Here is a 26,352-nt window from a genome sequence, read left to right as displayed (position 1 = left end):
TAATTTGACAGAGGTTTTTTATGCTAGTTTGGAGTTTAGCTATCATTTTAGCAACATGCTAACGTTTTTGGCAATTTTTTTTTATCTACCAAGCTTTTCATAGGCTAATTTAGAGTTTAGCTTCTATTTTAGCAAGATGCTAACATTTGATTAATTTAGTTTACTGAGGAATTTTAAACAATTTTTTCAACTTAGCAAGTTTTTAAGATACAAGCTTATTTATTTATTTTTTTTGCTAATTTGGCTTCTACTAAGGCTTTTTCGGCTAATTTGGAGATGTATATAATAAAATATAACATTTAAATATAAAAATATAATATTTAAGCAACTAAATGTGTTTGATAAATTGGCTTGCATTAGGGATTTTAAAGCAATTTTACTACAAATGTTTCAGAAATTTAGGATAACTTCAGCACTTTTTCATAGTTCTTTAGCAAACATAAAATCGAAATTTTGTGGTTAAAATTTGTCTGCAGAATATTTAAGAATGAAAAAAAGGTGGTGATCAAATTCTGGTTTCAATATTCTGAGATTTCCACCCTCAAAAACAGTTTATTCAAGAAAAATAAATAAAGGAAAAGACAATTTCATATTTTTATCTATATGGTATCTTTTTATAAAACTCTGTTTTTGTCTTATTGTAAATCACTGCACTCTTTGTTTTTGTGGATGTCTTAAATATTTTGTTTTTATTTTAAACACACTTTGTTTACTTTTCCGCTTATCATATTTAAAAGGTTGCTGTGTTTATTTGAAATTTTGATTAAGAAATCAGGTAAAATGTTGCTCATTTTACAAAGAAAACTCAATGTTTGTATTAATAATGTTGAAAAAACTTTATTAATATCAGTGTAAGCAGTATGCAGCATTTTGCTCCACTTGAGTAACTGATAATTCAGTGTTTTATAAACATTTTTATCAGATCAGATCACTACATTGTAAACAGAGATGGTTAGGAATGTCCCAGTCTTATTATAATGACCCCTCCTTTTCAAAGTAAAAGCACGCTGACAACAGGAACTTCCTCTGCTCTATGAAGGAATTCCTTTAATGCAATAACTCTTCCAGACTATAAAGAAATGTTCTGCTGCTATGAACAATAATGTACTCTCAAAGCTGCAAGTGTTTGTGTTTTGTAACACCTCCAAACAAACGGAAACATCTCAGGTTTCTATGTAACCAAGCACTTGTGTTCAATTATTTAGAAGTAAGGATGCTTAGATGTGCCAAAAAAAATAAAATAAAATTGCAGAACCTAATAATAGTAAGAAAAAAGCTGACTGTCAGTCAGCTATGGTAAGAATAAGGAGTGTGACAAACATGGCGAATCAGCTGATTAAACCAACAGTGCATGAGCTCATTGTGCTAATTACAAAAACAACTCACAGATTAGTCACTACATTGAAATGCTAAGAAGCAGCTGACTTATTTGGTATAAAATGCAGAACACTCTTCATCACTCTCTTTGTAGCTTTAACGCCGCTCTTCATCCTCACTGCCTGCACGCTGGAATCTGCTTGTTATTGATCAAACCAATAGGATGATTCAGCAAAGTTTTAAGAAAAAGCATAAGAGTCGCCGAGTCATGCTATTTCAAAATCTATATAATATAGTCGTCAGAAGGATTTCGACCCTTTACCACAACTGTTTCACAATGTTTTAATCACATGAATAACAACTTTAGAGTTAAAACCAACAGATTTAGCAGTTTTTGAAATATTGACCAAAATATGCCCCATAGAAAATGAATGAAAAAGTCTTCAAATTTAAAAAATTTAAGCAGATTAGCAACAAACCTTTAAAAAAATGTGTGGGGTATGTTTTCATCTTTTATAGTAATTTTTAAAAAATGTGGAATTTAGCTAATATTTTAGCAACACGCTAACATTTTTAGCTAATTTAGTTTACTGAAGAATTAAAGACAATTTTGGAGTTTAGCTAGTATTTAAGCAACATGCTAGCTTTTTTAGCTAATTTGGTTTCTACTAACGTTTTTGGGGCAAATTTGGAGTTTGGCTAATATTTTAGCAACATGCTAACATTTTTGGCTAATTTAGTTTACTAAAGAATGTAAGACAATTTTGGAGTTTAGCTAGTATTTAAGCAACATGCTAACATTTTTGGCTAATTTAGTTTACGGAAGAATTTAAGGCAATTTTGGAGTTTAGCTAATATTTTAGCATTTTACTAAAATTTTTGGCTAATTTGTTATTACCTACTGAGGTTTGAATAGGCTTTATAGAGTTTAGCTTCTATTTTAGCAACGTTTTTGACTAATTTAGTTTACTGAAAAATTTTAGGCTATTTTGGAAGTTAGCTAGTATTCAAGCAACGTGCTAACTTTATTGGCTAATTTGGCATCTATTAAGGTTTTTTGGGGGTTCATTTGGAGTTTAGCTCATATTTAAGCAACAACCTAAATATTTTTGCAAAATTGGCATGTATTAGGGATTTTTAAGCAATTTTACTACAAATTTTTCAGAAATTAAGGTCAAGTTCAGCGCTCTTCCATATTTCTTAAACAAAATTTCCAGTATTTTAGCAAATTTAACATTTAGCAAATCGCTTTTGCATTTTCAGCAAATCCCTTCAGCAGTTAAAGTAAATTGCATCACCTTTTTAAGCAAACAGCTTCAGCATTATTAGCGACTACTTTCAGCAAAAAGCATTCATACGAGCATTATTGGAGGTAATGCAACTTTTCTAGTTATATATATTTTAATAAAAGTTTCAAATTTTAAATAATTTATTTTATGAATTCATGACAAAAATTAAAGGGTCTGCCACCATAAATCCCTACTTTAAGATAAATACCATTAAAAAAACTACTTTATAGTCAATATTAAGGTTTAATTTCAATTTAAAGAATTTTTGAATATTTTTGAGATAAATAGAATTTTAATTAACTATTTCAGTGATGTCAGAATCAGGCATGCGCTAATATAATAAAATGTAATATTTCATTTATTTTATTTTACTGTAAGGTTTAATCTAATGGGAGTATATTAAACATAATAGTTTTAAAAATAAAATAAAATAAAAATAGGGTAAAGTCCCAGTATTTGACCTAGAATATCCCCTCTAAAGCAAGTTCCTGTCTTTGGGGAAATATATATATTTAAAAAAACAAAAAAGACTGTTTGAGGTTAGGGTGAAGTTAAACAAACTTGTCATTGTGTGTTTGTCTCACATGGCGGAACAACTGACAGGCCACAGGTGACCCGCTGCATGGCGGGGTTTGGTCAGCAGCTCGTGCCATCACAGATGCAGCGCACGCGCGACAGTTCCCTGGCTGCACTGAGGTCTGTGCGGAAGATAAATCATGTCCCAAACACTGATTTTCCTGAGTAAACTGGCGGAGGAATACGCCGGACACATCACAGCTACCATTTCAGCAGTAAAGTAAACTTATCTTCGTGAATGCACTATTTAACCCATAACATTTAGTGTTTTTATGTTAGATCGGAGCACTTACCTTTAAATTTGTTGTGTATGAATTTGAGATAGCGGCCGTTAGATCCGGTCAGACTAGATATCCAACTTCTTCAGTTTGGTGATGTGGTGGCGGAGTTGCCTCTAGTCGGAGCAACTTTTGGGCAGCCCCGGGGTCCGCGCGGGCGCTGCTTTCCTGAAGGAGGGAGGGAGAGACCCGCTATGCCTAAACGCAAATGTCAAGAGGCCATGCTCGCAGCGGAGGGCGTCCCGGCAGTCCAGCCTCGCCGCGGGTCTCGGTACAGTCAGCTGTCATCACGTCTGACACGGCGGCAGGCGAGCTGGGCAGCTCTGAGGCTCTCCATGCCCACACCGCGGCAGAACACCGCCCACTTTTCCGAGACGAACCACGGGCTGCCCGCCATGTGCCTGACTAAAAAATATTTCCAAACAGTTTTATGTGGTCTGAATCTTTAATAAAAAAAAATATTGTCACTTTAATGAGAGAAAAGGCAAACTTTTACTGAATTCTAATATATATATATTTTTTTACATTTATTCATGATGTGGGGAATTTACTTTATTTTCTTTAAGGCCTGTTAATATGATCTAAAAATCTGGGAATGATCAAATCTGACAGCTATATGCTCTTAAGGAAAATTATGACTTTGGTGACATGAAAACATAACATTTTGATTTATGAAAATCATCAGAAAACCGTAAAAATCCAATATGATGCATTTACACGTATCACAGCAATCTGGTTATTAAAAAGGCCTGGAATTTTCAATTTTTTAAAACATTTGTATGCATGTAGGACCTTAAAACTCAAGCTTTCTTTCATTTTATTAAAAAATATGATCTAACATTGTTATAAGAACCATGCATTTAGACTCAAATTTGTCCCACAGAGTTAATAGATGTAGTTAATAGATTGATTATTGGCCATAAATAGAAAAGGACAAGCATCTTTTTTGGTCTATTTTCTTCTACTCATGCTGTGATTACTGTTTACTGTCTTTTTTATTCTGAATTTTCTGGTTTTAAAGAACAAAAATTATTTATTTAAATGAAATGCATGCAGGAGGAAATCAAATTATTTGGAAGAGATGATCACACACAAATCAGATTATCAGAATGTTTCAGATAACATGTAAACAAGAGAATTTTATCCAAAATCCAAGTGTTTGATTATGAGAAATCTATGTAATAATTTAAAAAAAATTCTGATAATGACCAGAATTCTGACTGATTGAGGACTCAAGTAATACAAGTTGATTTAATTCGGGACAAAAAAAGGTTTGTGTTATGAATTATTTTATTAAAAAATGATTTTTTTTATGTTTCGTTTGAGTGATGTATCTTTTTCTTTTCTGAAAGTCAAAGGAAACCACAGTGTATCAAAATATCCCCCCAGAAAAGTAAGTGGCAAACAGGTGTTTCTTATCTTTACACATATAAACAACTAAATGTTTGTGACTAACTTGACTTCTAGGTCAGCAATTTCCTGCAAATGAAAGCATTTTATTAAAAATGCATATTGCTATCAAAGTTTTTACATTTCATATACAAAAGCATTTAACCTGATTTACAAATATTTTTACTTTTTTAGCATAAATATCACCAGAATCCTGTAGTTTTCTATAAAATTAAATCTTGTTTCGTATAGGATTTTTCTTTGGCATTCAGTTTAACGGAACTGGGATTGTTTTCTCTGGTGTAAAACAGTAAATCCACTTTTTTGCTGTCTTTGCAGTAATGAGAGCTTCCTCATATTTGGTCTTGTATGTTCAGGACAAAAGCAGGAAACAGCAGCTTTGGCCTTCACGAGCAGGCAAGGAAAAGGAAAAGATAGCCAACAGGTCACACTGTCACACCAGCAGATTATAAACAAAGTCTTTACACAAACAATAGATTCACATTTAAATCCAATAACATGTCTGTAGCTCAAAAAGCAAAGGTTTTTCTACATAATATGATCAATAAATGGCAAAATATTTGTTTTCTCGAAAACGTCATCAACTCTGAGTCAACAATGTGGGCATAAAGTAGGAAATGTCAGGCTCTGTCTGACTGCTGAGGGGTCACAGTGTGACAAATGCAAGTGAAACTTCTCGTGCACGCTGACGTGCACACTCCCAATTCATGCTCAAGCTGGGAACACTCCAGATCAGTCTGAAATGTCAGCTTTGTCCCCCCCTCTCAGTGGCCACTTTCATCCTGGGGGGGCACTATGTGGGTCTATTGTTGTCTTTTGGCGTTGCTGCCAGTGGAGCCACACTATAAAGCTCTTGACGCAGAGAATACATTGGCGTTCGCACAATCATTCCATTGTGTTTTCCCCTGAGAGACATGAGCTGTGATACAGTGTAAAGGAAAATGATTGTGTTCCGTCATTGTTAGAGGACGAATACAAAAACGAATGCCAGCAAATGATGATGAAAGTGATTCAGCTTTAGTCACACTGACATGTGATCGCAAATTAATTTGATTTCCGTTTGAATTCAAACCCAAAATAAAAAGGTTAAATATCAGAATAATCAAGATAAACAAAAACATTTGTACCAGTTATTTATTATTGTTATTTATCAAGTATTTATATTAATCTGATGCAGTTCACATACTGTAAAATGTATTAGTGAAATAATGAGATTGTTAGTAGCATTATATGTTTTCTCAAAAGGAAAAGTTCTAATAAAAATGTTCAGATCATTAACATTGTAAACATTGTTCTGACTCTCCTGGAGAGCTTTTGAGTTTGGCCACTAGGTGGCAGTCGCGCTATAGCATTACGCCTAATTCTAGAAGAAGAAGAAATAATCACCCAAAAAACTGTTTTAGACTACAAATGGTTACTTTTAAACAAATATTTCTTTAAACAAATTTGTAAAATTCATGCCTGTGAGTTTATAAAGATGTTCATTTAGTCTGTAGTGTATATTTAGGTCGACTGAGCATTAGCATTAGCATTAGCCGTCCTATGGGGAATTCCATTAAACGTTAGCATTGAGCTAGCAGACTTTAGCTTTTGTGTGCTAAATCGATATATATTTTTATGGATTGGTTATTCGTTTATTAAGCTTAGATAGATTCAAATTGTGACCACATAAGGCACATGTGTCAAAGTCATGGCCCGGGGGCCAGATCCGGCCCTCTATATCATTTTATTTCATTTTTATTAATGGCCCGATGTTATTTTGTACTTATTTCTAACTTGTATAATTTTAACAAAATATATTTTTATAGAGAGTAAAATATTGAAAGTTATTCAATATTTAAGTTGATTGATTCAGGAATAATATTTATTGGTCTAGTACTGTGTAGTGAACTTATACTATCGTGTTGTGAACTTAGAGTGCTGTGTCGTGACACTATAGTCTTCTGTTGTGAACTTAAAGTGTTGTGAATTTAAGGTGTTGTGTTGTGAACTTAAAGTCTTGTGTTGTGACACTAAAGTGTTGTGTTGTGAACTTGAAGTGTTGTGAACTTAAAGTGTTGTGTTGTGAATTTAAGGTGTTGTGTTGTAAACTTAAAGTGTTGTGTTGTGACACTAAAGTCTTGTGTTGTGAACTTAAGGTATTGTGAACTTAAAGTCTTGTGTCGTCACCCTAAAGTGTTGTGACACTAAAGTGTTGTGACCCTAAAGTGTTGTGTTGTGACACTAAAGTCTTGTGTTGTGAACTTAAGGTATTGTGAACTTAAAGTCTTGTGTCGTCACCCTAAAGTGTTGTGACACTAAAGTGTTGTGACCCTAAAGTGTTGTGTTGTGACTCTAAACTAAAGTGTTGTGACCCTAAAATGTTGTGTTGTGAACTTAAAGTGTTGTGACCCTGAAGTGTTGTGTTGTGACCCTAAAGTGTTGTGACCCTAAAATGTTGTGTTGTGACTCTAAAGTGTTGTGTTGTGACCCTAAAATGTTGTGACCTAAAGTGTTTTGTAGTAAACGTAAAGTACTGTGTTTAAAAAAATCAAAGTGTTTCATTGTGAACCTAAAGAGTTATGACCCTTTGGGGTACCCGTACTTTTGTACCTTTGCACACAGCCTTACATCTGATCTGATGAACTTCATAGTAAGCGTAATTTATGTTTAAGTCTAATCAATGCAAAACAAACCCAGACCATTTTTTCTCTGCTTTCATGCACAATTGTGAAATTCTTGTGGTTCTGCATGAACCTTTTAATTAATCTCACTCTACATTGATGGACATATTAACAGTATACGCTGTACATTTGAGCATAAGTGTGGGTTATAAACGTGATTTAAATATAAAGTTCAATGAAATATGTTACTAGATTGCCATTATATTTGCTAATAAGAACCACACAATGGTTTACATGACCACAAATCAGCAACAGAGATAAGCTATTTTATGACATCCTTAGCATCCTTTGCTGACACCTTCAGGAAGTTGATGGTAATTCTTCTGACATTTGTCTATTATTTATTTATTTGTAAATATAATTATTTGGCAAATTTGGTTTTCTTGCAACAAGTATCTTCTTTGGTTATTTTCTTAGACTCATAATATGACTGCTATGTACTGTTACGTTTGTATGATTTAAAAAATTTTCTTTTTTTATATCTTTTTTATATCTTTTAAGCTCCTCCCTCTGATTACTTTCTCATAAAGTGCACAATATGTTTAAATATTATGTATTTTTTACAATTTTTTAAATTAAAAAACTTAGTGAAAATGCACAAATAAATGGGAAAAACAGTGCATCACAATGGTGGCAAAAACATTCTTTTATTGTTCATCAACTTATTACAGTGAAAAAGAAAGTAACATACAGGTCAGCCGAGGTCATACAAAGCCAAATATGATGCATAAATACAACGAGCTTGCAACAATTTCTTAATAAAGACACACCGTTCACGGTCATCAGCACAAACCATGAAAGCTTGATGAACATTATCCTAAAAGCTACAAAGGAATGTCATTATCATGTTCAAGTGAAGCTGGTATAAAGTATATGTTTTATATGAGACTATGAGTGTGTTTTGGAGTTTAGAGTCTGTGTCTCATCTGGGGCTGAGCTTCAGAGACGTTTTGTGGGACGAGAGGTTCCTCTTGCTTTTGTGGGGCTTCTGTTTCAAGTTTTGCTTCTTGGCCTTTTTCAAGTAAAAATGAAGCTGTAAGGAGACAGAGAAAAGAGAAATATTGAACCAGTTTAAAAATATATATCACAGGAGTTTCTGAATTTAGATCATTCTTAAACCAATATTCTGTTTTTGCAGCCATTTTGACAAATATTTACTTTACCAGTGAAATACTTTCAATGTTAGTGAATGATTAAAGTACTAAAGTATCATACCTACAAAACAAGCTCAAATATTTACCCCTCCAATTGAAATCATATGTTTACCACATTTTTACTGGACACTAATTAAATTTTAAGGTTTAAAGACGCACCAGGAGAGATAGCAAAATCATTTATGGAAGACGGGAAGGGGGGCGGGGGCATTCACACAATCCTCCTGCTCCTTTTCGTACATTTTTTTGTCAAGTAAAAACTCAATTACACTTTTAGTAATTTCAGCAATCTTGGTATCAAAACATGCAGCTTATTCAAGACATTATATTTTTTGTAATCATAAACGTTATAATTTTTGACATATTGTGCAAAATAAATGAGAAAGACTTCACATTTTAAAATTTTTCGCAGATTAGCAACTGGCCTTAAAATATATTCATAGGCTATGTTTAAGTTAATATTTTAGCAACATGCTAACGTTTTTGGCTAATTTGTTATCTTCTGGAGTTTTTTAAGGCTAATTTAGAGTTTAGCTTCTATTTTAGCAACATGCTAACGTTTGGAATATTTTTGTTTACTTAAGAATTTTATACTTTATTTGAATTTTATACTATTAGCAATGTGCTATTTTTATTTTTTCTGACTAATTTGGCATCTACTGAGGTTTTATATGCTAATTTGAAGTTTAACTAACATTTTAGCAACATGCTAACGTTTTTGGCTAATTTGTTATCTTCTGGAGGTTTTTTAAAGGCTAATTTAAAGTTTAACTTCTATTTTAGCAACAGGCTAACATTTTGACTAATTTAGTTTACTAAAGAATTTTATACTATTTTTGAATTTTATACTATAAGCAATGTGCTATTTTTTGTGGCTAATTTGGCATCTACTGAGGTTTTATATGCTAATTTGAAGTTTGACTAACATTTTAGCAACATGCTAACATTTTTGGCTATTTTGTTATCTTCTGGAGGTTTTTTTAAGGCTAATTTAGAGTTCAGCAGGCTAACATTTTGACTAATTTAGTTTACTGAAGAATTTATACTATTTTTAAAATTTTATAAGCAATGTTCTTTTTTCTTTAATTATTTTTTTGGGCTAATTTGGCATCTAATGAGGTTTTATATGCTAATTTGAAGTTTAACTAACATTTTAGCAACATGTTAACATTTTTGGCTGCTGCGGAATTTTGGCTATTTTTGAGTTAGCTAGTATTTACACAACATGCTAGCTTTTTTTGTGTGGCTAATTTGGCATCTAGTAAGGTTTTTCTGGCTAATCTAGAGCTCATAATTGAGGAACACACTAAATATTTTTACAAATTTGGCATGTAATAGGGATTTTTAAGCAATTAGAATACAATTTTTTTTAGAAATTTACTTTAACTTTAGCACTTTTTCATAGTTCTTTAACGAAATTTCCAATCTTTTAGCAAAATTAACATCTTTCAAATAGCTTTCAGCAAAGTAAATTGCATCATTTATTCGGGGCAAAAAGTTTTCACGCTAGCATTATCTCAGGAAGTGCAACTTTTCTAGTTAGTCAGTTGCTGCTCTGCAAAAACCATGTCATAGAAAGTAATGTTTTATTTTTTGGTTTTGGTTAAAAACATCACAATCATAATTAACAGACACTTCTAAAATACATAAAAAGTTGATCAGATTGTGAGTTTTTAACTGATTTGTTTCAGGAAAACTTGACAACTTCCTCGAAAGGATTCCAGTTTTAAATATCTTCTCTGTAAATTAATTTCATTTGATATTTTTCAGTCTTTTTAAAGAGCTGGGTGAGGTATAGATTTTCTCAAACTAATTGTCTCTTTCCATTTTTGGGTTGTGTTTTTAGTGAATAAAGGGAGACGAGAAAACTGAACAGTGAATAATAGATTCTTACTTCCACATTTCAGCAGATGGCTGCAACGTCACCACATAATGTGGAAGTGGTGAGGCTATGCTAAACGTTGATCTCAGTTTTATCTAGCTTACAGGTCTTGTTTTGAGGTTTTCTTCTCCTTTTTTTAAAGTTTCAGTCAGATCATCTTTTGAGTTATTTTAAAATCATCTCCAGTAGTATTTTAATGATGATTATGCTGGTTTTAGCCTAAAAAAAAGTCTGCTCCTGATTCACAGCAACTTCAATAAAGAAATACTCAGAAACATAGTTTTAATCTCAATTTTCTTTATGTTAGGTTTGGTTGGATTTCAGATCGGATCAGATCAGATTAGATTAGATTAGATTAAATCGGGTGAGGTAAAGTAAGGTGGGAGTGGATTGGATGAGATGAATTAGATTAGATTGGGTGAGATGAAGTAGAGTGGGGTTTGATTGGGTGAGATGAGATGGGTTGGATCAGATTAGATTAGATTTGATTAAATGACATTAGACTAGATTAGATTAAATTCAATCAGATTAGATCGGGTGAGATAGAGTGGGGTTGGATTGAATGAGATAAAATGAGTTGGATTAGATTAGATTGGGTGAGGTCAGGTAAAGTTGGGTTGTATTGAATAACATGAAATGGATTGGGTTAGATTAGATTCGATTGGATTAGATTCGATTAGATTAGATTCGATAATAGGGTTAGGTGAGGTGAGGTAAAGTGGGGTTTGATTAGATGAGATTGGTTAATTGGATTAGATTAGATTAAATTAGATTAGATTTGATTTGATTTAATAGATTAGATGATTGTGTGAGGTGAGGAAAGCTGGGGTTGGATTAGATAAAATGAAATGGGTTGGATCAGATTAGATCAGATAAGATTAGACTAGATTATATTAAATCAGGTTATATTGGGTGAGGTGAGGAAAATTGGAGTTGGACTGGATAAGATAAAATGGGTTGGGTTGGATTAGTTTAGATTAGATTGGACTAGATTAGATTAGATACAATGAGATGGGATTTAATTGGATCAGATCAGATTAGGTGAGGTAAAGTGAGTTGGATTATATTATATTATATTATATTAGATTAGATTAGATTAGATGGGATTAGATGGGATTAGATGGGATTAAATCAAATCAGATTAGAGCAAATTAGATATCGTCTATTCAATGAACATAAATTTGTCTTTCAACAGGGCAGGACACATCAAAATTAAATAAAATTATTAAAATAAATTATTAAGATAAGACAGAAAATTTACTAAATATGTACAAATCATAAAATTCGCAAAAAATATTTATCCTTATTCATGAGAAAAATGCCAAAACAACCTATTAAAAACACTAAAAACATATTTTTCATTGAAGTGGGTCTTTAAAAAAGTAGAGATCAGAATTTTTGTCTTTCTCCTTTTTTGGGGGCCGAAAACTAAAGTGGGAGTCAAACCTGAATGGCCTCAGCTGGTCCCACTGTGACGGTGCTGGTGGAGGGGAGGTAACCCGGTGCAGAAGCCGTCACTGTGTAGGTGCCGGGTAACAAAAGTCTGAAATAGTCGCCGTCCACTCCTGGAGGAAAACACATAAAATGTTATATATACTTATACAAATATTACTTATTTATTATGGTCTGTTTAGTACAAAAGCTGCTGCTTTGCATAACTATTATGCTATTATAAATGCTGTGCATTGATGTTTTTTTCAGATTTATTAAATAATTTCCAACGTGCAGTTCCATCTTTGACCAGCAGATGTCCTCCTGCTCCATCTCAGTTGAACAAACAGAACTTTTGGTCATTTTCTCAAACATTTTACTGTCAGTAGATGTTTTTCCAACACTCTCCATTCCTCCACAGAGACAGTTTTATCCGTTCAAGTCCTAAATGAAAAATGTTCCTACCACTGGTCACATCATGGTTGATTCCAGCCACTGAGATCTCAGCTTTGCGGATTGGGTTGTTGTTTTCATCATACACCATGCCTTTAATCCCATGATGCACCTGAAAAAAAAATGGTTTCTTGTTAGGATTCAGTTTGTTTTTAGCTATAATGGAAAATATGTGAGTAAATCTAAAGTTATGCTGGGAAATAATAATTTATGTTTTAGAATCAAAATCGAATCTTTCTAAAATATTTGTCATTTAATTATTCGAAAGAAAACACACCTTTTGTCCTTTTTTTCTCACCTGCTCAATATATGAAACCAGGGCTTCTCTGTTGGCCAGCCATTCTCTGGGAAGGGTAGATTCAGGAGGGAATTTATTGCAGCTCAGCTCCAGAGTGATCTCAAAGCAGTTGCTGTACAGGTAGTTAAAGTCCTGCATGCCTTAAATGGACAGAATCAGATCAGAATTACTCATTTGTTCAAGATGTAAGACATTTTTTAACAATTCATCAAAGACAGTGACATAAAAATGAAATAAATCCTCTTAAAAAGTAGGTTTAGATCATCTTGAGTTCCCACTTTTGTCTAAACTTTCCCTAAAAAAGAGAGGGAAGCATCAAAGGTAACCTTGTAGACCATGACACCACACTTGGAGCAAAGAGACTCGGTAAAACAAACAAAACAGGCTCCTGCTAAATGAGACTAGGTCGTTTTCATCCACCTCAAAAGCGTGCGAGGCTCCTCCGAAAAAGGTCGACAGATTCACATTCGTAAGAGTCTAGACGAGCAAAAACAGGACTTACACATCAAAGAAGAGAACTTTACTATGGCGGCAGCAGACTGACTGACTTAAAGGTGGACGTGTTAGTGAGATTTAATGAACTTTTGCAACTTTGAAGGATTTCAAAGGAAAATTGGGCTATTAAGATAAGTGAAAAATTATATTAAGAATTTCCTGAGAAAGAACATGAAAATGAGACTTAAGATTGCATTTTCTTGTATAAGAAGTGCATGTGGCATGTGGTAAGTCGCTAGTTGAACCATACTTCATGATGGCGGCTTTTCTGTTGGTTTATCTCCATAGCAACCATTTTATTTTTTGGTTGTCTGAAGGTGACGAACAGGTTTATGTCATTTTTTAATGAATCTGTAAAAGTAAATTTTTGGATTTCCTTAGCAACGGAGGTTTTTTGTTTACCAAGGCCACACTCTTTATATGTTCAAGTCATATTTTATATCCTTCTGTTCTGATTTCATTCTTGTATGATATTTAACATAGTTTAAAGGGTAACCAAACAGGGAAGTTGGAGGTTGACTCCACACACAGCTGAAATTTAAAAAACCACTCAGAGGGGTGGGGCTTGGGGGAGGACTGTTACTATTACTGAAGCTGCAGGTCATGATGTGGGAGTTAATGGTTTGACCAATCATGAAATTCAACTGTAATACCTCGGTTCAACATGTAGGGGGCAGCACACAGATGGTTTTTGACTATATTTTCAAGAATTACCAAAGTTTATTTTAATTTGTCAAAAAATCTGCAACAGACAGCACTTTTCAAGACCCATGTATAGAGGAAAACAGCCAAAAAAGTCGATTTAGAGTTTGGTGACCCTTTAAAATCAACAAAGTTTAAAACCAACATTTTTCCTATTTCTTCCAAACAATGTTTGAGGAATTATGAGGTGATAGATTGAAATTCCTAGGAGGAGTTTTAGTTTGTAGGACGTATTAAAAATTATGTTTTATTTTTAAGAAATATCAATACGGCGGGCTCTTCCCAAGGTCAAAGGTCGACAAAACTTTGGTTGTGGTTTTAGACTTAACCTGTTGGATTGTGCGTGATTTTCGTGAAGATTTCTCGAATTAAAAAATTAAAAAATCCCCATCTTCTTCTTTTCCTTTCACCTTTTCCCTTCAGGAGTCGCCACAGGAAATCAGCTCAACCCGAATCTGAATTCTTCCCCAACCCTATAGCTTCTCCCTGCCCCCACATTTAGCCCTCCAAACGGAGAGTTATGAAAAAATAGTGGCTATGTCCGAATTCCCACCCTAAACCCAAATTACTAAGAAACTATACAGCGCGGGACTACAGTGCCATGGATTTTAAAACCAATTTGGACACCATACACACTATTTTTCATTAGTTTTTCTAAACACCAGATATGATGTCACCAATTTGACAAAGTGAAAATCTAATAAATACGAACATTTCACAATAGAGCCTATTTTCTAATCAGATATCTAAAAAAAGGCTTTGATTGACACATACTGAATGGGGTCACCATGCAAGCTGCTGATCTGCCAACGCGAGGTGGGAGGTCAAGTTTCATGCAAAAGAGATCCACAAACATGTGGAGTGCTGAAAAGGACAACCCTCTGATTAGCGGTTAACCACACAACCGCAGCAGCCCTGTCATGCAGTCCTGACGGCCAATCAGCAAGGAGCAGACAAAAGGGAGCTTGTTAGAAGAGACTAGCTTCACATTGTTAGAGCTCAAGCACTGGATCCTCAAACTGGTGTAAGTGTCGTATACCTGAGCTATGAAGAAGGATGAGCTAATGTTTAGCTGATGCATGAACTTGAGGCAATGCTAAATGTTCAGACAAAAATCCAGATTTTTTGTTTGTTTAAACCAAAATAATAGGACACACAAGAACAGGAGATCTGCACAGAAGCTGGGAACTGCCTTTTTTAATTAAACTTCTTAATTAGAACCTCATAAAGTGGCTTTAAAGTCCCGCACTGATAAAAATGGCTTTTATGAGGGTGGTTTTAATATATTTTTGTGGCCTTTTTCTTCCTTTTGAGGAACATACAGTATATAAAGAAAATTAAGCTTCAATCATCTTTTGATCTATTTTAAAAGCGTTCCCAGTGGCTTTTTAATTATGATTGTTATTTTCTACATGAGTTCATCAGGGATTTGCCTCTGAGTTCCCTCATTTCCCATCAGCCCTTTGTTAATACTTTCTGCCACTAGCTTACAGCCCACAACAACCACATCTAACATCTAAGCTGTCCTGTGTCCACTCAGACAAGAAAATTGAAGACGTACATGAATCTAGTTGTCTGCAAGTGGATGCATCAGGCGGAGCATTGCTCCAAGCTGCATTTTTATTCGTCTGCTCCTGATTTACAGTAATTTGAATAAAGACATACTCAAATGCTGTTTTAAGCTTAATTTTCTTTCATATATGCATTCTATATCTTAAGAAAAATACCTTTAGAACCTGTTAAAAAGACCAAAGACACAATTTTCATTGAGTGGCTCTTTAAAATGGCAATTTCTTTATTCTAGATCAGGGTTTCAAACTGGCGGAACATGGGCCGTAAGTTCATATTTTGCGGCTCCAACCTTAATATGAAAGTTCAGCGTCTACTAAGCAATATTTTCTGTATGTCCACGCTTCTTTGATGATAGCTTTGTATTTGCTTTGTGATGTTTCAGCTTAATGCTTCAAACTTTGCATCTGCTACTGTTGTTGGATCTGATCGTCAGAAAAGTCCTTAGCAACAGTTGCTAGCGTCGCTAGCTCCTGTCGTTTCACTGCATGATCAGAAAAGTCCTTAGCAGGAGTTGCTAGCGTTGGTAGCTCCTGTCGTTTCACAGTCTCGTCAGACAAGTCCTTAGCAACAGTTGCTACCCTCGTTGGCTCCTGTCGTTTTACAGTGTCATCAGAAAAGTCCTTAGCAACAGTTGCTAGCCTCGTTGGCTCCTGTCGTTTTACAGTGTCGTCAGAAAAGTCCTTAGCAACAGTTGCTAGAGTCGCTAGCTCCTGTCGTTTCACTGCATGATCAGAAAAGTCCTTAGCAACAGTTGCTAGCATCGCTAGCTCCTGTCGTTTCACTGCATGATCAGAAAAGTCCTTAGCAACAGTTGCTAGCGCCGTTGGCTCCTGTCGTTTCACGGTGTCGTCAGAGAAGTCCTTAGCAACAGTTGCTAGTGTCGTTTGCTCCTGTTGTTTCACGGTGTCGTCAGAAAAGTCCTTAGCAACAGTTGCTAGAGTCGCTAGCTCTTGTAGTTTCACTGCATGATTAGAAAAGCCCTTAGCAACAGTTGCTAGCGTCGTTGGCTCCTGTCGTTTCACTGCATAATCAGAAAAGTCCTTAGCAACAGTTGCTAGCGTCGTTGGCTCCTGCCGTTTCACTGCATAATCAGAAAAGTCCTTAGCAACAGTTGCTAGCGTCGTTGGCTCCTGTCGTTTCACTGCATAATCAGAAAAGCCCTTAGCAACAGTTGCTAGAGTCGCTAGCTCCTGTCGTTTCACTGCATAATCAGAAAAGTCCTTAGCAACAGTTGCTAGCGTCATTGGCTCCTGTCGTTTCACAGTGTCGTCAGTAAAGTCCTTAGCAACAGTTGCTAGCGTCATTGGCTCCTGTCGTTTTACAGTGTTGTCAGAAAAGTCCTTAGCAACAGTTGCTAGAGTTGCTAGCTCCTGTCGTTTCACTGCATGATCATAAAAGTCCTTAGCAACAGTTGCTAGCGTTGCTAGCTCCTGTCGTTACACAGTGTCGTCAGACAAGTCCTTAGCAACAGTTGCTAGCCTCGTTGGCTCCTGTCGTTTTACAGTGTCGTCAGAAAAGTCCTTAGCAACAGTTGCTAGAGTCGTTAGCTCCTGTCGTTTCACGGTGTCGTCAGAAAAGTCCTTAGCAACAGTTGCTAGAGTCGCTAGCTCCTGTCGTTTCACTGCATAATCAGTAAAGTCCTTAGCAACAGTTGCTAGCGTCGTTGGCTCCTGTCGTTTCATGGTGTCGTCAGAAAAGTCCTTAGCAACAGTTGCTAGAGTCGCTAGCTCTTGTAGTTTCACTGCATGATTAGAAAAGTCCTTAGCAACAGTTGCTAGAGTCGCTAGCTCCTGTCGTTTCACTGCATAATCAGAAAAGTCCTTAGCAACAGTTGCTAGCGTCGTTGGCTCCTGTCGTTTCACAGTGTCGTCAGAAAAGTCCTTAGCAACAGTTGCTGCCGTCGTTAGCTCCTGTTGTTTCACAGGACACGCAGGAGATATAGCTTAGTAGTACATAGACATGAACAAATGTTAAATAAACTTGTTCAGTAGACATAGATAATGGAGCAAAGACATAGACAGTTAATGCAAAAACATATTTTTGGCACAAACGGAACCCCATACTGCCAGACTCTGCCTTCAGTGGCCCCAAGGTAAACTGAGTTTGAGAACCCTGTTCTTGATAGATACTGCTCTTTATTCAAGTCGTAAATAAAGAGCAGACGAAAAAAATGTAATCTGAAAAAGTGTATTTGTGACACAGAAACTACAATGGAAGAGCCACAAGCTAACTGCTCCGCATCTGCTTGTAGATGACTACATCCAAGGACGTCTTCGTTTCCCTGACTCAAAACTGTAGAGCTGGATTACTCTGATATTTTATGGTTTATCCAAGACTTTAATTATTTTTATTCAGTTGTTTATTAGTTTTGGGAAACTCCATATTCACAAATGTAAATGGTCAAATTCACAACCCTATTTTATTTTATTTTTTTTACCTGAAATAATATTATAGAACAGAGCATGTAAAATCTGAAGGCTTCGAGAACATTTAATATTTTAAAGAAAATACTTCTATTTTTACTTTTTTGAGTTTACGTACATATTGAGTATAAATATATATATTGTTACCCTCTTTTTTGTTAATGTTCTGTACTTGTAGTGTTGTGTGTTCCTTTTTGTTAAAAAAAATAGTGCGTAATGGAACGTGAATCTTTGCTAATTGATAGAATGTACAATAAAACTTGTTTTTTTCAAATAGCTCAGATATTGCTCTCCTTTTTTGTTGCACTGGTAATATAAGCTAGGGGGAGAGACTGTAAACAGAGAGCTCTCAGTAACAGGGATGTGAACAGATGCAAATTTGCAGAAACTGTCCAAGAAAACGACAGATTTTTTGGATTTTGGCTAAAAACATCATATTTGTAATTAAAAGATCACTGCTTTTAAAATACCTCAAAAGATTATTGGAGTGGGTCTCTAAATTACTGCTTCATAGCCTGAATATATTTACTCAAGGCAGCCCCTCAGCTCGCCTGTTGTTTGAATTAACCGTCTAAGGGCACACGTGTCTTTCAACAGCCTTCTCCCCCTCATTCCCTAAAGACTTCCTTTCGTTTGATTTGCTAACTTCTGGAAAACTGCTTGTGCTTTGAAAGTGTAAGTGCAGCTTTGAAAGTGAACTTTATAATTCCACTACCCTACTAAAAAATCCAAAACACATAATAATTCATGCACTTGTAGCGCCACAGACAGGAAACGAGTTATTTTCCCTGCAGTCCCACGATAAGGATTTTCCTCTTTTTATCACTGGCTGGGGGGAAGTTTTAAAACAATGTAAATTCTTACAAATTAATGATCATATTTCATTTTATTTTCACCAAAAACAGAAAAAAAATGGACTCCAGGAATGTTTTTATATTAGTGACCAGCTCTGGATGAGTGTTAAAAAATGTTTTTCATTCACATTCCTTTAATCTCTAGATAAAAACAAAATGTACTGAAACATAAACCCAAAACAGAAGTGCTGGCAGTATTAGCCGGTAATACGAAGCAGCTGCTGCCTTTAAATGTGACCAAAACCTCCCAGGACGTGATTGCGGTCACTTTTCAGGACGCTCCTGAAGGTTCTTCTTACCTTTGGACAGAGAGTACCAGCTCGCCCCGTTGGTGATGCCCTCATCAAAAAAGTCTCCACAGTTCCAGCCCTTGTGCATCCAGCTGTGAGCGTACGAGTAGGTCCTCGCCAACTGCCGCCGCCGCGTGCATTGAATCATTCACACAGAAAGCAGACACGAATGAGATCAACATCGAGAAGGGACTCTAGTTGTGAGAATGCTGTAAAGCAAGTAAGATTGTTTATGCTTATTTGGAATTAATCAAATATTTTTGCAACATGCTAACATTTTCGACTAAAATCTACTGAGGTTTTTCACTCTACTTTGGAATCAAGCTAATATTTTAGCAACATGCTAACGTTTTTGGCTAAAATGTTATCTACTGAGGTTTTTCACTTTAATTTGGAATCAAGCTTATATTTTAGCAACATGCTAACGTTTTTGGCTAAAATGTTATCTACTGAGGTTTTTCACTCTAACTTGGAATCAAGCTAATGCTTTAGCAACATTCAAACGTTTTTGGCTAAAATGTTATCTACTGAGGTTTTTCACTCTAATTTGGAATCAAGCTAATATTTAGCAAGATGCTAACGTTTTCGGCTAAAATGTTATCTACTGAGGTTTTTCACTCTAATTTGGAATCAAGCTAATATTTAGCAAGATGTTAACGTTTTTGGCTAAAATGTTATCTACTGAGGTTTTTCACTCTAATTTGGAATCAAGCTAATATTTAGCAACATGCTAACGTTTTTGGCTAAAATGTTATCTACTGAGGTTTTCCCTCTAATTTGGAATCAAGCTAATATTTAGCAACATGCTAACGTTTTCGGCTAAAATGTTATCTACTGAGGTTTTTCCTCTAATTTGGAATCAAGCTAATATTTTAGCAACATGCTAACGTTTTTGGCTACAATGTTATCTACTGAGGTTTTTCACTCTAATTTGGAATCAAGCTAATATGTTAGCAACATGCTAACGTTTTTGGCTAAAATATTATCTACTGAGGTTTTTCACTCTAATTTGGAATTAATCTAATATGATAACGTTTTTGGCTAAAATGTTATTTATTTAGGTTTTTATGCTAATTTGGAATTGATCTAATATTTTTGCAACATGCTAACGTTTTTAGCTAAAATGTTATCTATTCAGGTTTTTACTCCAATTTGGAATGTATCTAATATTTTTTCAACATGATAACATTTTCGGCCAAAATGTTATCTACGGTGGGTTTTTTTTAATGCTATTTCGGAATGTAATATTTTAGCAACATGCTACGTTTTGGCTAATATGCTATCCACTGAGGTTTTTTAAGCTAATTTGGAATTGATCTAATACTTTAGCAATATGCTAACATTTTTGGCTAAAATGTTATCTACTGAGGTTTTTTATGGTAATTGTGAATTTATATAATACTTTAGCAGTATGCTAACGTTTTTGGCTAAAATCTTATCTATTTAGGTTTTTATGCTAATTTGGAATTTATCAAATATTTTACAACATGCTAACATTTTTAGCTAAAATCTTATCTACTGTGGTTTTTTATGCTATTTTGGAATGTAATATTTTAGCAACATGCTACATTTTTGGCTAATATGCTATCCACTGAGGTTTTTACACTTTCAAAAGTGAAATGAGTTTGCCTAATAGTTTAGCAACAGGCTAACGATTTTGACTAATTTGGCATTTATTGAGGATTTTTAGGCTATTTTTGGAGTTGAGCTTGTATTTTAGCAATGTGCTAGCTTTTTAGGCTAATTTGGCACCAACTGAGGTTTTTGAGGGTAATTTGGAGTTTAGCTCATATTAAGCAACACACTGCATGTTTTTGTGATGCACGTATTGAGGATTTTTAAGCAACCTTATTACATTTTTTCCAGAAATTCTGGCCAACTTCAACAGTCTTTCATGATTCCTTAAAGAAATTTTAAGTCTTTTTTTGGTAATTTATCATTTTGCAAATAGCTTTTGCATTTTCAGCAAACAGCTTCAGCATCTTTAGCAACCAAATTCAGCAAAAAAGCATTCACACAAGCATTATTGCAGATAATGCAATTATTTTTGTGAGTTCTGGATCTGCCGCACACCTTCCGGAAGAGCTTGTCATCAGGAGTGTCGGCGTTCATCGTGCGTCCTCTGATGCGAGGGTATCTGGATTTGTCGAACGGGTAATTGGCCACTACAGCTCCGCCGTGGAGGTTGGCCGATAGGACGAAGTTGTAACTTTGCATCCACTTAATGACTGCTAATGTCTCTGGCTCAACCTGTAGGGATGCACAGAAAAAAAATATTTGAATTGAAAAGTCTAGACACAAAATTAAGAGAAAAGGCATCTAAAATGGGCAAAACTGCATAAAATAAGTGACAAAAACAAATAAAAAAAAACATGTTTAATCCAAATTTCTCAAACTCCTATCTTTTCCTGTTTTTTTAATTTTGCACCAAACAACATCTGTATCCACTGAGCTGTCCAAGTGTTGCATAGAAACATGATCAGCAGTTTGGCGTCTGGTTTCTTAGCTTATCTGGATAAAGCATTACCTCTCTGCACTCATATTTTCGATGAGGCTTCTTCACTCTAAACCGGCCACAGTAATCAAAAATTCCACCAAATTGTTCTTCTTCTTGAGGGATAAGGAGCTAATTCTACTTGAACAATAAACGTTTGGTACAAGAATCTGTCTTTTAAAGATTAAGAAAGTCAGACATTTTAATAAACACTAAATAACTTAAGTCTTTTATTATTGGCAAAATGGAAAACTAGAAGCAGAGAATCTTCTCATTATTTGTTGCTCCTAACAGGGTCAGCTACAGTGAATGGCCACAGAGGCTTGATGTTCTACTTAATTTTTCCCTGGTGGCACCCTTGATTGTATATGAGAACTGGACTGAGTGACTCCTCCCCCCTGGTGTTCCAAACAGGAAGTGCCTGCAGGCTCCAAGAAGCCAAAAATCCAAAAATTTTCAATTGAGAAATAACCATTCATGGTCTGGCTAATATTGTTTTACCATAATATTTGTTGTTTATCACAAGGTATTCGAGTAATAAACTGGCCAATCAGATGCTAACTCCTGATTGGTGAGAATAGTTACCATGGAAACATTAACTCAAACCGACTTGAACCGATCACTGCTTACTGACGTTGTCTAATGCAGAAAACTCAATTTCAATGGAAGTGTAAGTAAACCTTTTTTATGGATGATGTCACACTCACTCAGTCCAGTTCTCATCTACAGTTAACATTGAATCTGGACACCTCGTGTGAGTCGCGTTCGTTGTGAACGCAGCATTGGATGCGATTTTAGCCAAATAAGAAGCTTTATACTTGAGGACACAACAATATTTATAGATTAAAAATTAGATAAATGCCATTAAATAATAAAAAACACCAATTTATCAGTAAAAGTATTTATCAGAATTAACGCAATAACTCTAATTTCAGTATTATTAATAACAAAGATTAAGAAATCAACAATACAGTCTCCTTTAAGCATTGAAAAAATAACAAATAGCAATACTTTTAAATAAAAGCTTAGCCACCCTGCCAAATTCTTCTTCGCCCCATTTTAAATGTTCAGGCTCCACCATTGTATACAGTAAACCAGAAAATCTTGACTTATATTTTGTATTTGGAGTCAAATCTTTCCCCTCTTCTAAACTAGACATAAAGATTAGGATTTCAGGTTAGCTAAAACTCTCATCTTTTTGCTAAGTTGTGTCTAAAGAATCTAGTGTGTTATTTGAATTATTAATCTGATGCTGAAGAGAAACTCTTATCAAACAGTAATCAAATCAGCACTTCAGGTGTCACTTGATCCAACGCATAATGGAAGGGTTTTGTTTGCAATTTAGGTCTGAGGGTGGAGAAACTTTTTTCAGAAGAAAGAAAGCCACCGCACTCATTCTTCTGCAAGAAATATTATCATTTAGCTAAGTTCCTAAATGCAGCATGACTGTCTGTGCCTGCAGGCTAAAGAGCCGGGTTTCATGCTGACATGGAGAACGTATTTCCTGACCAGCATGAATGAAGGGAGCTGTAACAGTGGCGCGGTTGTGTTTTCCTTTCAGAAGGTTGGCAGAATTACAGCCACTCATATAGAAGGAACTCTTGTTTGAGTTTTCAAAACAGAAAAACTGATTAGAAATGGATGAGAAATGGAAAATATATGTGAAAAACTAAAATTTAAGAAGGGGAGAAAACATTTAAAGCTCTGTTAGTTAGTTATAATTTTAATGTAAATTTGTAAAATGTTAAATATCTAAAAAAAAATTCGGAATTATTATGTTGTTTTTTTATTATTTTGAATTAATTTACAAGGTTGGTCAAAAACTGTTTTATTGATCGTACATTTATAAGTTACAAGTGTTGCAATGTTTTTTCTTTTTATTACTTTTTTCTTTTATTTTGAAAGTGCCCTGTCCTAGTGTTTTCTGTTTTGTTTCACTTCCTGTCTATGATTATTATTTTCACATTTTGTGTTTACTTCTTGTTTAGTCTTCTACATTTTGTATCAAATGTTTCTGTCCTCAGAAAATATTTTTGATTCTTTCCATTCCCCCTTCAGGGGAAATTTTTATTGTAGAAAACAAATATGGAGGACAGCTGATTTACATTATTTGGAGAGCATTTTGTTGAAGTTTCTTTTCCAACAAAAAATATTTGGTCTCAGCTAAAATATAACATTTTTTTATATATAAAGTCCAATAAAATCCAAATTTCTAACTAAAAATGACAAAAATTCTAGTTTAGCTACTAATGTTTGGTCTTAAACACACAACATAACAACTGCTTTTTTTGTTTTTTATCCCTTACAAACATCTAAAACATGACTTCAGGTTTAAATGTTTACACTTTTCACTAATTATTGTTATGTAAAGAACATTTAAAAAGAAAAATTTACCAAAATAAGCCTTCTAAAGTCAAAAATGAAAGAATAGGTTCCAGATAAATTGCTTTTTTCTGACCAAAGTGTTTAATAAAATAAAATTTTAATGCAAAGATTTAATTTTTTGGTAATTTATTCATTTGCAGCCATCATCATATGAGTTTATACAACTTTAAAATAATAAATTTTACTTTAAACCTCTTTTCTAATACATTTACTACATGCATTTAAGTTTCAAAATGAAACCAATACGTCTACTAGCATTTTTAAAGTATTGATTTATAAATTGTATAATAATAATACTGTTATTTATAAGTTATAGTATACATATAATAAGTTATGTTATATGCAGATGATACCTTGTGTTATATTATTGAAATAGTTTAACACAAACGAAAAGTCACTTCACAATATAAAAATGGTAAGCAATTGAGAAATTTGTAAGTAAAAACATTTTAAAAAACTGAATAAAACACTTAAAAGTAGCAGGAAAATCTGATTTTGGACCAAATGTTTGACTCTAAAAGTTTTTAGTCAAGAAATTGCACAAGAGATTACACTTTCCAGGCTACTTTGGAGCAAAACTTGAAGTAATTAATGATGAACAGCAGCCTTTTCCATGTCTGCAGAAAATAAGACGAGTGCAGCCCACACGCCCCCGAGGATTTGACCCTAATGCATGAAATGTGCTTTTTGGCAGACTAATAGCAGTAGTTTGACAGCACATGCTTTTACATTTCCCTCCATGGGTCATTTTACGCTTCAGTGACCTAGAATAAGAACACGGTGACCTATAGAATCCATTTAATCATCCAGAAAAAAGCCATGTGTTTCCCAAAAGGAACGCCGAATATTTTAGTTTGCACTCCTAAAATCTAAAAGTTTTTTTTTTTTTGCCCCAGATGGGGGATGGCCGAATCCTAAGTAGTAAAAAAGACAAAGTTTTGGGAAAAAATGTGAGTAAAAGGTTTAGTAATGACAGGAAAATGTTGATGACATTACACATGTGTGCAGAATAAATTGGGTTTGCAAGAAACATACATGTTACCATGGAAGAAAGGGTCGATTTAACCTCCTGACGTGACGACGTTTTGCTCACAGAGAGTGGAAATCCTGTTTTTATAAGGGAGCAAACTGTCCTTTTGGTTTTATAAGCTCTTTTTAAGGAGCTGCATGTAAAGAGTAAACTAAAAAAGCCTTAAATCAATGACATTTTTACTGATTAATCATGGAATCATTGAAATATCTGCAGAAAAACACAACTCTATCGCTTAAAACATAAACTTTTTTCAGAATTCCCTCACTTTTCATTACTTAATACTATAGGGGTTGTTTTGTCATTGTCTGGAAATTTCCCAGAATCTTCTGCACAAACTAGACTGCATTGTTGCTCACTAGATTGGCAAATATAGACCACAATGCACTGCATTTGACTGGCTTGTCATTTTAAAAATTATTTTTGGTTTGCCAAAGTAAAAACTTAATAAATATAAAAATTTTATGAAGACTATGAATCCACTGTGCTTTGATGATGAAAACTTCAATGATCTATAAAATCTATCATTTTACAAAATGACAAAGCAGTCAATGTGGTCTAAATTCACCAATCTAGTCAGCATCAGTGCACACTCCAGTGCTCTGTATTTTGGAATTGGACACCCCAAAAATGGCGAATGCCCCATATACTGTAGTGAACTAAGTGGTGAGTAATGAGGGAAATCTGACACAAACTAAGTTTTTACTTCAGCAAATGTCATATTTGGCACTTAAAAGAAAAACAAAAGTTTGTGTCTGAAGTGCATTAAAACCATTGACTGTACATGAGAACTGGACAGAGCAAGTGTGATGTCATCCATAGAAAATGACAGTTCCACACTGGAATTCACTGATGTGAATATTTGTAAAAACAGTATGCATGCCTGAGTGCTGGATTTTATATACCTGTGGCCAGGAAAGGTGATTAGGACACCTGATTCTGATCATTTGATTGGGTGAACCAAAACGTTTAATAATATAGTGTGTAATGACTGAGTAACAGCTGTATATTGCCCCAAATATCTGTGTCTGTTTATTTTATTATGCATCGTTTGTGTGTTTATTTTCATCTCTACTGTCTGTATATATACAAAAATTTGATCGCATTTGTCAATAACTAAATTTTATTGTGAAAAATTGGTTACTTTTTAAAAATTAACCGGATATTCTCATGTGTCTTGGTGTAACTTTTTGCAAGGATTGACGTGGATCACTCTTGCGCAAAAAATAGACCAGATGGCGAAACAATCACTGCACTGCCTGAGCCTTCCGCGGAGGACCGCGGCACTTCGCATCTAGTGTGAACTACACCATATATATATATATATATATATATATATATATATATATATATATA

The 26,352-nt window shown here is 34.5% G+C and overlaps 2 protein-coding genes across 5 annotated transcripts in view; both read right to left on the bottom strand.

Annotated features, from left to right (window-relative positions):
- Positions 1-3,839, bottom strand: part of LOC112154447 (dynamin binding protein) — a 51,386-nt gene extending 47,547 nt beyond the window's left edge. For all 3 annotated transcript variants that reach the window (XM_024285386.2, XM_024285387.2, XM_024285388.2), the window contains exon 1: positions 3,476-3,839. The gene's annotated coding sequence lies outside the window, so the exon portion shown is untranslated. The remainder of the gene's footprint in view (positions 1-3,475) is intronic.
- A 4,322-nt stretch (positions 3,840-8,161) lies between these two features.
- Positions 8,162-26,352, bottom strand: part of cpn1 (carboxypeptidase N, polypeptide 1) — a 26,511-nt gene continuing 8,320 nt past the window's right edge. For both annotated transcript variants that reach the window (XM_024285396.2, XM_024285395.2), the window contains 6 exons: positions 21,161-21,337; positions 19,097-19,208; positions 12,752-12,891; positions 12,466-12,565; positions 12,016-12,134; positions 8,162-8,566 (listed from right to left, as the gene is read on the bottom strand). In XM_024285396.2, the coding sequence (XP_024141164.1) occupies positions 8,456-8,566; positions 12,016-12,134; positions 12,466-12,565; positions 12,752-12,891; positions 19,097-19,208; positions 21,161-21,337 (759 nt within the window). In that variant the 3' untranslated portion in view covers positions 8,162-8,455. The remainder of the gene's footprint in view (positions 8,567-12,015; positions 12,135-12,465; positions 12,566-12,751; positions 12,892-19,096; positions 19,209-21,160; positions 21,338-26,352) is intronic.

Source organism: Oryzias melastigma, linkage group LG19 (assembly GCF_002922805.2).
Source record: "Oryzias melastigma strain HK-1 linkage group LG19, ASM292280v2, whole genome shotgun sequence".
NCBI lineage: Eukaryota > Metazoa > Chordata > Actinopteri > Beloniformes > Adrianichthyidae > Oryzias > Oryzias melastigma.
This window is presented reverse-complemented; position numbering and strand designations above follow the sequence as displayed.